Source organism: Gossypium raimondii, chromosome 3, assembly GCF_025698545.1.
Source record: "Gossypium raimondii isolate GPD5lz chromosome 3, ASM2569854v1, whole genome shotgun sequence".
NCBI lineage: Eukaryota > Viridiplantae > Streptophyta > Magnoliopsida > Malvales > Malvaceae > Gossypium > Gossypium raimondii.
In genome coordinates, this window is record NC_068567.1 from 22,509,113 (window position 1) to 22,520,926 (window position 11,814).

The 11,814-nt window shown below is 33.5% G+C and overlaps 1 protein-coding gene, 1 non-coding gene and 1 pseudogene across 3 annotated transcripts; 2 read left to right on the top strand and 1 right to left on the bottom strand.

Annotated features, from left to right (window-relative positions):
• Positions 1–1,844: 1,844 nt before the first annotated feature.
• Positions 1,845–3,570, top strand: LOC105793875 (ycf20-like protein). 2 transcript variants are annotated; one of them, XM_012622750.2, is made up of 4 exons: positions 1,845–2,011; positions 2,188–2,368; positions 2,495–2,666; positions 2,961–3,570. In XM_012622750.2, exons 2-4 carry the CDS (start codon positions 2,202–2,204, stop codon positions 3,087–3,089), a joined length of 468 nt encoding a protein of 155 aa, XP_012478204.1. In that variant the 5' UTR covers positions 1,845–2,011; positions 2,188–2,201; the 3' UTR covers positions 3,090–3,570. The 2 variants fall into 2 exon arrangements, with proteins under 2 accessions (XP_012478204.1, XP_012478203.1); XM_012622749.2 differs by having other exon boundaries at positions 2,495–3,570.
• A 354-nt stretch (positions 3,571–3,924) lies between these two features.
• On the bottom strand, positions 3,925–9,342 carry LOC105795751 (immune-associated nucleotide-binding protein 9-like; annotated as a pseudogene).
• Positions 9,343–9,990: 648 nt separating this feature from the next.
• Positions 9,991–10,097, top strand: LOC128040209 (small nucleolar RNA R71). Its single transcript, XR_008194867.1, has one exon. It is a non-coding gene; the product is annotated as a small nucleolar RNA R71 (small nucleolar RNA).
• The last annotated feature ends 1,717 nt before the right edge of the window (positions 10,098–11,814 follow it).

The following is an 11,814-nucleotide window of genomic DNA, read 5'->3' on the forward strand; positions in this document are numbered from 1 at the left end:
GCCTTGAAAAATACAATAAGTGGGAAAAAATACAAGAAAGATTATGAGATTTGGTTAATTTTTGTACTAAAAGAAGGTTACAATTTAATGATGGTAAAAAAAAACCATTTTTTATATCAAAAGAAGGATATAATGGGACAATACCAATACTAACAATTGGAGAAGAAACTTCATTAGCATTAGTGACAGTATTGTAGACAATTAGATAATTGACAGAAGTCTATCACAAGTTATATGATCTGTTGCACCTGAATCAATTATCCAATCGTTATTACTAGTAAGCGATATACCTAATTGAGTAGCGAATCTAGAACTTGTGGTTAGATTAACTTTTGGGTTGAAGTTCTCATATTGGTTATTAGAGGATGCTTGAGATGCCTTCTTGCTTTTTGGGTGCCAATCTGGATATCCATGTAATCAAAAACATGTAACCACTATGTGACCTGTGCCATTACAATGGTTACATTTACGATCCTCTTTTGAAGAGGTCTTTTTGGAGATCATTGTAGCTCCTTCTCCAATTGCCCTTCCAAGCATGGCTCTTTGTCGATTAGCTTCTGCATAGACTATAACATACACACTTTGGATATTTGGGAGTGGCCTAGTAGCAAGTACTCGACCTTTTACCCCATCCAATTGAGAATCCAATCTAGCCAAAAAAATATACACACGCTGTGTATTAACCTTTGCAGTATATTTTGTGATGTTAGTTGCACACTCCATAGTACAACCATTAAATTATCAAGTTGTTGCTAAATCTTTTGTAGTTTTCCAAAATAAGAAATAATGGACTCACCATTTTGCCGAATAGACATCACCTCACAATGAAGTTGATATGCTTTTGAAGCATCTTGCTCGACAGAATACGTTTGTTTTACAGCATGCCATATTTCTTTTGTTGTGCCCAAGTGAAGAAATAATGATCTGATGTCCTTTGTCATGCATCAAGAAACCATGATTTGACTAAGCAATTTTCTTCTTGCCAAGTTCGTACTTATCTGAAAGTTCATCTTTTGATGGTACTTTCGTACCTGAAATAAAACCCCAATGCTTTCTTCCACGAATCTTATCCTGGGTAATTAGGGACCACTCAATAGAATTGATTCCATCAAGGCGTTCTGGGGTGATTAGAGAATTTTCCTATATTGGGAAAATAGTTGTAGGGTTGTTGTTTTTCTCATGAGAACCATTATCACCCTTTTTAGAACCAGACATAGTGACCGTGGTACAAGGAAGAAGCTTACAACAAAAGCGTTGAACAAAAATAATAATTGTGTTTGCTTCAATTCTAAAAGAAATTGAAGGAGGCTTTGGCACCATCTAAATCAACACAATTATGAAAGAATTTTTGTATATCTTCAACAATAGAAGAGTTACAGTAAATATAACCTACAACACATGAAGCTTTTACAGGGAAAGAGTTGAAGAATCCTTATAATCAAGGATGGGTCAATCCTAAAGAAAGAAAGAAAGAAAATCTCATCAAATTATAATGAATGATTGACTCCATCCTAAAGAAAGAAAGAAATAAAACCTCATCAAATTTGTTTCAATCAACTCCTTAATTTCTATCATTTTCATCACACATTCTTTACGGGATTACAGTGAAATATTATATAATTATGTGGTACTTATTTGATAAGAAATATGTAGGAACAGTTTATAATTAGGAATATAGTTTTATAAAAAAATATTTTAAAATTTAATTATAAAAGTTTTAAAAATATAATATGAAATAATGAAAATTATTAGAAGAAGACGTAGAAAAAGAAACACCATCCAAAAGTTGATACGCATCCGGCCTCACACAAGTCAGATCCATATGTATAGCATAGCACCGTCCGTAGTTTGTACGCGTTTTGGTATTAGTATCATTTTACCCAAAATTACCATCATTTAGTCATTTTAGGCTACCAATTTTCACCCCCTATCTCCTTTCAATTGGATTCTGCAAATTCTTGGTTAAGCCACTGCGTTTCCCTCACTGCAATTGCAGTTGCGGCCGTTGTTTGTACGTTCTCTGTCTCTCATTGCATCTTCTTTTCTTTCTTTCTTTTTTTTTTTTTTAAATTTTAAAACCTTCTCATCTCTTTCTAATCTTCCCTTTCCATTCTCTTTTTAAAGAATTCTGTTTCTGACATCTGCTTGCCGCATGATGCTGTTGGTTAATGAATTGTCACTTTGTAGGTTCATCCCAAGCTATGACCACGACAACCAGGTTGTCTCGGAATGCTAATTTTTCCATTTTTAAGCTTTCCAATTCAAGTGATGCGGCTTTGAATCTCGGACCATGCTCTCATAAGAATGTTTGCTTCTTTGGATGGAAGCTCCATTCTCAGCCATGTTTCATTCATGTCAATAATTTCAGGTATGCATCTGGTCCCAGAAATATGCCGTTAAATTTAGGTCAAATAGGGTGGTATGATCTTTGAAGGTTGTATCCATGGTGTAATTGAACTTCTGGGTGGGTTTTTTTTTTTTTTTTCTTCTGCAGGAAAATGGAATGGTCTGTTAGAAGCAATGTGGATGCCAGTGGGTTTGATCCTTCTTCCAGCAACGGTGGGCGGCCCAGATTAATTAGGGCCATCCAAGGTATTCAAACCAAACTAGGTGTGAGGATTCAGGAGCTAAGGAAAAATCTCCCCATGAAGATACTCTTTTTCTTGGTAGGATTTTATTGTGCAACAGCGTTTGCAACTTTTATTGGGCAGACAGGTGACTGGGATATTCTATCTGCTGCCTTGGCTGTGTTTGTTGTAGAGGGTATAGGAGCCCTCATGTATAGGGCCTCTCTTCCTCTACTCAACAATGTTAGGAATCTGATCACCATATTTAACTATTGGAAAGCTGGCCTTTCTCTTGGTCTCTTCTTGGATTCATTTAAGTATGAATTGGATAAGATTACTGGCTTTAGCAATCCCTTGAGTTTTGACCTGGATGTGTTTGCTCTATTCGTGTAGCCTGCTGCTGTTACTATATGCTGTTATGGTAACATATCATGCATCTATCATGAGAAATACAACACAAGTGAGTCAAGACTTGAATCCATGCATGGCCCCACACCTCTGGTTGCCACTCATGCCCTTTGATGGACTATAGTGGTGGCATTAAGAAGGAAGCAGTCCAGTTGAAAAGTTCTTCAGAGAAAAAAATGTTGCTCATTTCATACAGAGAAGAAATTCCTTGGACTTGTCACCTTTGGTGTTTTTTTGGTTCCTTAAGTTCATTCTTAACTTCAAGTAGCATGTAGAATTTCCTGGTTATAGTTTTCCCAATACTAGAGGACCATCATATGATCATTTGAAGATGAGATAGTTGAGAAGTTTTTTCCATGCTACAGGTTAGCCCAAATGACTGATTCCATGACTGATTCCCCATGTACATACTTAACTTTGGAAATGCTTCCCATGGTTTCTAAATGAGAAAAGTTCCACAGCTTATGAGTTGGAATTTGTGAATAGTTGAAGATGAGTGAAGTATTAAAGCATCTATCTGTATACCTTTCAGCAGATGTCTATAAATTTATGACATACAATGTTCTATAGGAATGGCTAATATATTTTTGACTAATCTGACTCAATTCTATGGTTCAGTTAATCCTGCTTGGATGTTTGTCTGTATATACCTTTCTAGTACTGTTTTCATCCTCCTTGTTTACGTGGTTTCATGCATTCATTTTTCTTAAGCATATGGTCTGAAATAGGGGTGCAATCAAGCCAAGCCGAGCTCAAATATTGTTAAGTTCGAGCTCAAGTCAATAATTGCTTACATATTAATGGTAATAATGTAATTTAATAATATAAAAATATAAAATGCTCGATAAAATTCATGAGTCATTTAACTTAAGTATTACTAAGTTTGAATTCAGCTTGATTGATAGCTTGAGCTCGGCTTAGTAATTATCAAACCAAATGAAGAGTTTTTTTGGAATTAAACTTTAGTAATTTGCGAGTACTAGTGTTTCATTTATATTATTAAACTGACATATTTTCAGATGACCAGGAAAATATGAGCTGTCATATATATGAAAAAAGTAAGGTTGGATGATGTAGGCACCTGTCCAGCGATCAAATGTTTGCAATTAAGGGGTGAATAAATGTTTTCCCAAATATCAAATGCGAATGAAGTAATTCAAAATAATTTAAATCTAAAATGACATAAATATAAAATAATAGCATTCAGAGGATGGCACATTTATCTTCAGCTTTCTTGCGGAGTTCCACAGTCTCCCTCTGTGCATTTTCTAGATCCTCTCTAAGCTTGTTAATTTCATCATTTGATTTCATTTGATCTGACTTCTTCGCTGCCTGCTCCTCTGCTAACTTCTCTTCCAGCCTCTTCAACTTTGCCTCTACCTATGTCAAATCATAAAATGACACTCAACTTGCCAAATGGGTAAACCGATACTTAAAAAATACTATTAGAGTTGCTCATGGTTGATTCACTATGTCTAAAAATTCGCTTAAAACATAAAAAGAGTTGAATTAAAATACAAATTAAAAAATGAGCTTGAGTAAAATTTAAGATTCATTTTTATATAGGTCAAACCTTGACAAGATTATTTTAATCTAGCCCAACCTGAATATATAATATTATAAAAATTAATTATATTAATTATATATATTATCTAATCACTAATGCAATAATAATTAAATCTATTATGTTTGTATTAAAAAATCTATTATCCAAAACCCCAAACTTGACTCAACTAAATAATCCAACTCGAAATATAAAATTTTAATCCAACTCGAAATATAAAATTTTAAAATTGTATTTAATATAATAAAATATTTATTATATTTATGTTAGTGTTTTTTAGTATAAATATTTTTAATGCGTTAGAAAATATTTATTTGAGTGTTTTTAATGCATTATATTTTTAAAGTAAAAAAATAATTTAAAAAGTAATTTAAGCTAGACCAAAATTAAACCTAATCTAAGTCATGAGTGAATAGCGAATGAAATGAAAGCTAATAGTCGAAAAAAAGAAGCAAATGTATGATAAGGATGCCTAGTAAGTTGACGAGGCATCTGAGTGGACTTATTAATTGTCTTTTAGTAATAAATTTATAATATCTTCGCATTAAAATATTTCTTTTTATGTAAAACAAACAAATAAGATAAACATTAATATTTAGCGGATTCTCCGTGTAAACAGTTATGTCGAAAGCTAATTTTCTCCTCAAGAATATTTGAAGTTATTGTTTTATTCACTTTTCGGGGCAGTTATCCAAGTAGGCTACAAACTGACATTTTTTTATTATTCTAAAGTCACATTATATATAGGTTAATTTCCTTCTGTAATTGGGTTTTTACTTATGCTTTATGTTGCAAGTTTGACTAAACTATAAACAGTAACCATCAAATTAAGAAGAAGATAGTGGGATTACCAACTCAGAAATACGCATAAGCAGCTTTTCATATAATCTTTCAATCTGCTCCTTGCATATTTCTTGCTTTATGTAGCCTTTTAGAGAAGCAACCTCTTCTTGTTCATCGCATGTAGTTGCCCCTCTCTGTAGTACAATTACATAACTTCTTTATACTAAATTCCCTACAAACTAAAATAAAACCCGACTAACCTTTAGTTCCACAAACAACTCATCATAATATGGTTGCCCACCATTCTGTGCTATGACCATGTTCACAAGTGAGACAAGATCATCAACTTGTTTCCCTCTCTTGGTTTTATCTTCAGTCTTGTTGTCAAAGAGTACGAATCGGTCTCCACAAAGAAGTAGAACATCCTATTGGATTTCAAGTGAAGGACATGTATCAGTTGCTCTAAGTAAAAGTATCATAGAATACTCTATATTAAAAATTAAATTGTATTTTGATCCTTATATTGAAAAAAATAATAAATTAATATTTATACTTTAGATTAAATATCGTTAAAAATTAGTTCATAGTTTATATACATTAACATAAGGTACATATGTACCCCACAAATTTATAACAATAAAAAAAATTAAAAGTTCAAAAAAAAAATCAATTTACTCTTTTATCTATTTTTATCTAATGTAAAATAACTAATTTTTTTAATTTTTAAATAAAAAATATATAATATGATCTGAATCAAGCACGTCCATGATATTTTTACCAGCGCCTACACAAATCAAGTTGCATTTAATTTACGAAACAACCTTTAATGGTTGTGGACTATCATCCAAATAATCTTTCAATGTTACGTCCTCTTCCAAGGCATCCCCATTAGTGAACACTATAATTATGTAGCTACAAATTTTGGTTCCAAACAAAGTCTCCAAACACTGAAATGCAGTTTTCTCTTCTTCTGAAAAACGAGTCTTTAATGAGAAAACTACACAGCAACTGCATGTATCCCATCCTTCGCAATATCGATACATTTGGCAATTTCTTTTCCAATGAACTCAGATTCAACTGAAGCATCAAAAAGCCCTGCAAGGACATGCTTTATAAGTCTTTTATAGTAAATGCATTGGTAACCTTGGATTAAATGAATACCCTTTCCACCATACCTGGAGTATCAATGACATTAAAAATTTGCCCATCTTTGAGCACTGTTGTCTGCAACTCATAAGTTCTAGTTACCCCAGACGGGCTAATCTTTGAGGTAAAGGACTTGGTGCCAAGAATGCTGTTGCCGGTTGCGCTTTTTCCATTGCCCGTACGCCCAACTAAAACCAGTGTTTTAGCTCCGTTGGAAGGCGAGGTAAACTCATACCGCACTACCACCACCCATCATATACGATTACCTGCTAAATAAGAAACACTTCTTTAGACAGTAATCTCCCCTGCTAAATTAGAGAACAGTCAAACAATTTCACTTCAGAATCTAGAGAGAGAGAGAGAGAGAGAGAAGTAAAAGGAAACGAAAAGACAAGAAAAAACTTAATCGGGTTTTTCTTTTTATGACTGTTTGTTTACTTGAATACAGCTCAATGTTAAAAAGGGCAACTCAATTAAATGTCACCTTTATATAAATTACTCTTTACTCTCTCTCCTGAGAGCTCCTTCCTTCAAGTAGTCCACTTTTCGAGAGAGGAAACGTCGTCTATGGAATGCTATTTATGGACAAAGGCCACAAACTTGTAGTGCTTTTCGTAATTACTGTGAGATTTTATTTTTCTTTTGGTAAAAGCTGTGAGAGATTTTGAGTGTTTTTAGAACTTGAAAAGGCACTTAATAAAAATGCCAAACTTCAGATTTGACTAAAAATATGCCCATGCTAATGATTGGGGTGATAGAGTTTTTAATATTTTAAAATTTATTAGTATTAAATTATGTAATTGATTATTTTCAGTAAATTTTATTATCATCTATTGAGTTGTAATCTATATAAGTTATTTGTCTTTTATCATTCTATAAATAAATTAAGACTTAAAAGATATTTTTTTTTACATAACAAAAGATAAAAAAAAAATCATGGTCATGTAAAGGATTTTCGGCCTTTTCATGTACATTTTGTCCATTTTCTCGTCTCCTCCATTAGTAGTTAATTTTAAGAGTGTCTTTTTGTCATGGGGTTAGATTTTTAGTTTGGTAAATTACGCGTTTATTTAAATCCACCTAAGTTAATTTACTCTCGGAAAATGAAAAATCTCACAAAAATTTTCTAAGTATCGAAGTTAAGCAGAAGCAAACTCGTAAAAACAAAAGAAACTAAGAACAAACAAAAAGCCACAGAAAAAATAACACACACTTAGTGTTTTAGTAAATACTCTCAAAAGTATTCTATTACTTTAAAGGTTTACAACTGGTGAATACAAATGATGGAAAATGCTTCTATTTATAGTTGAGCTCCCCCAAAACCAAAGGTACAGATTAAGTTTCATCAACGATTGAGATTTGTGTCTATCTACAAGATGAGAGTCCTAAGGAATTTAAACTCTATACATCTTTATCCATTAAGATTTACATAAATTACCCTGGTAACTCTAATTTTACTGGAGTGTTTCACTAGGTCACCAAGGCTTCTAGTAGATGGGCTTCTCTATGGGTTCCACGAGTCGAACCAAGCAAATGAGCCTCATTTCATAAGTTGATCTCTATGGGATGTTTTGTATGCAATGGTCACGAGTTTTGATCCACAGACTATGATGTTCTCCCCTATCCATTCTCGCAACGCCCTTGTCGCGTCTTCAGAATGGCACTAGTTTGACTCATCTCGAAATGATCTTGATGCCTCAGCTAATTCTCAACTACTCTCTCTGTCACGTAATTCTACCTCTCGGAACATTTTCCTTGGCTTATGTTTCTATCGTTGTCTAACTCGCACTGTATTTATCACTTGTATGTCTCGATTGTAAAAGGCCACCGCTCTTACTCATCCCCATTGTGACTTGCATTGATTGATCCTTTGGATCTGCACAAATAGGTTTAGGCATGCGTACATTGAACTCCGAGTTCACTTTGAGTCTTACCGCTAACTCTTGTTTCTAAGCCCCTCGGCTTACTCACTTCAGAACTTTGAAATAATCCATACAAATCCTCCAACTTCTGACTCGAATATCTACAATAATCCATCCGATACCCTTCCAAAACCACAAGTGACTCTTCTTATTGATTCTTGGTGAACTTTACTGAAATCATGGTAGGTAAAGTCGAAGATAGACCTAAATAATCATATTTTAAATGAGGAGAAAAAAATTTCAATTCCAATTCAACTGGCTCTTCAATCGACACTTTTGGTTGTGTGTACTCCCGAGATAAAGACTCTAATGATTCCAATCGAACTTCCTGGGTGAATCCCTTCGTTTTAGCTTCTAACAAAACCAAACATTCCTTGTCTTCATCATCATTTGGTGAATCCGCTAGCAGAATACTTTCTAACGGATCATCTAGAGAATTGAGCTCCAATTCTGTAGAAGCCAGCGATTCCATATTGGAAATAGCAGAGTAGTCTTCAACTACATCTGGGGATTTAGTAGCATCGAAGTCATTAAAAGTCACATCATCATCAAAAATTTATTTCAACTGATTATCCTGCTGCTACTTCTAAAATCGCTGAGGATATGGAAATGGTAGAATCTTAGCTTTAACTAGACAACTCTTCTGTGGAATTTTTTTTGCATCTGACAAGGGTGTTAGATAATCAGAACTGACTGGTTTAGAGTTTACCTCATCAAGGATCACCGAATTTGACTTCTGTGAAACAAAAGTTTCAACACTTGGTTGAACTTCCTCTTTGTCTTGAACTACAACAGGCCCATCTTGAACCTCAACCACCTTGGGTTCTAATGTCTTTCCACTTGTCAAAGTGACTGATTTGCAATGTTCTTTGCCCGAAATTCTTGGATTTTCAGTATCATTGGGCAAAGCTCTTTGGGGTTTATTTTGAAGTTCATTGGTTAGCTGACCCATTTGATTCTCCAGATTTCTTTAAGTGGCATTATTCTTCGCTATGTATGCCTTCAGTATATTTACAAGATTGCTTGAATATTCAGTTGGTAGGGTTTGTTGCACTTGTCTAGAATATTTCGGCAGATAATTTGGTTGAAATGGCATAGAAGATTCACTATAGTCTGCCCATTAATTACTCCATGGAGAAATTGGATGATTTTGCCATGCAGAGTTGTAAGAATTTGATTACGGACCATTCTAATTTTGATTTCACATGTAATATTTTGACTATTGATTTGATGGGAAATTTTCAAAGAAATGGTCATCTCCACAGTATTCACAAGAAATATTATTGAACTGGTTTGGCTACTGACCTGTTAGATTACCATTGAAACCATTAGCAGTTATGTTTTTAAGCATAGAAGACATAGAGGGTACCGGGTTGCCAAAGAAGCAAGTGTGTCTGCTTCATGGACTCCTGCTACTTATCTTTTTAAGGTTGCTCAGTTGGTTGGCCACTGATAGTTATTGTTGGCAATTCTTTCAATAATCTCGTAGACATCGTTGTAAGACTTAGAAAGGAGGGCTCCATTTTCTGAAGCATCCACCATAATTCTAGTATGAATATTGAGACCAATATAGAAAGTCTCTATTTGAACGTAGTAAGGAAAGCCATGATAAGGGCACTTTTGTAATAACTCCTTAAACCGCTCCCATGCCTCATATAAAGATTCTTTGTTAAGCTGTTGAAATTAATCGATTTCATTTCAAATCTTGGCGGTCAGAGATGGAGGAAAGTATTTCATCAAGAAACTTTCAACCAACTCTTGCCATGTAATTATGGAACCGAATGGTAAGGAGTTCAACCATGCTTGTGCTCTATCTCTTAAGGAGTATGGAAGTAATCTCAATCTCAAGGCATCCTCGGTCACCCCGACTAGTTTGAATAAGTCACTCACTTCCATGAATACCCGAAAATGAAGATGTGGATCTTCGGTAGGAATCGCACTAAATTGACCCATATTTTGCAACATTTGGAACATGACTGAGTTTAGTTCGAATTGTGGTGCCTCAATTTTGGGTCTCACAATACTCGGATTGAGCTCTTGAATAGAGAAATGGCATATTGTCGAATGGCGCAGTTTCTGTCATCGACAACAATAATCGGATTATGAGTATTATAAGTGAATGCTTCTCTTAGATTTTGGTTTTGATTTTCAAAATTCATCTCTTCTGTCATCAATTTCAGGGTCTATGGGAAGGAAGTCAATAATTTGATCAATACTCATAAACACCTAAAACAAATAGAAAAATAATATTGGAATTAAATTTTAATAGAAAAAAGAGACAAAAATGCAAAATTAACAATTTCACAAATAATGTCTTTTAAAACAATCCCTAGCAACGACACCAAAAACTTAGAACGATGGAAATATGTAAGTTATTGTACCCACAGGGATTGTGAAAGAAATTATTTATGAAATGCAACTTTAAACAATTTGGTGAAGGAAAAATATGTTGATTTGAAGAAGTGATTTAAAAACTAAAAATTACCTAAGTAATTAAACTAAGAAAAATAAAAAGTAAAAATTTCAATGTTCAATTTCTAAAAACACGAGTTTTTATCAACACGACATAAATGTGTTAGATTAATTACATTCATTAACTAAGAATTACTAAACCTATGCTGTAACACCCCTAACTCATATCCGTCACCGAAATAGGGTTATGAAGCATTACCGTAAAAACATAACTCAGATCATTCATTTCCAATCATTTCATAAATCATAACATAATCCATTCAAACTATAGCACCCCAAACCCGTATCCATCGCCAGATTAGGGTTACAAGGTATTACTGAACAAAACATAGTTCATCACGATCATTTATTACAATTCATGCGCGAAATTATAATGACTTCTTACAATAGTTATCAAATTCAAATAGCAACCATTCACTCATTTATAAAAGTCAAATTCATATATATAAAGCCCATAACCAATTAATTCAAACATGCATTATTAATCATATTACAAATACGAACCATGCTTCAAATTCAATCATATCAATATGCTCTATTCAATCAAATTATTATCCAACCAACAATCATCAAAATCATAGTGCACGTGCTTCATAAATACAAAGTTCGAGCTATGTGACCATCAATTACATGGCATTCAAATACCTAAATCATAATTAAATATAATTCACCTTATATACCGAGCATACATTAAGACATCCTTTAGTACAATTTCATGCCTTTAACTAAATACTAAGAACATACAATTTTCATATGCTAAGCATCATGCCAAAATTTCATATTCACAACCAATTCATTTCTCATTTATTCGCTAGAAAATTAGCCTCAAAATACATACCAATTCCACCATTCAAATTTAAGCTAAACATAATATTTTATAACCTAATACAAACATCAACATGTCACTTATAACTATATATCTATAACCAACAAAACGAACATAAAACATAGT

Coding starts and splice junctions, on each gene's coding strand:
- LOC105793875 (XM_012622749.2), top strand. CDS start 2,202: ATGACCACGACAACCAGGTTGTCTCGGAATGCTAATTTTTCCATTTTT. Junction 2,369..2,494: donor ATTCATGTCAATAATTTCAG/GTATGCATCTGG, acceptor TTTCTTCTGCAG/GAAAATGGAATGGTCTGTTA.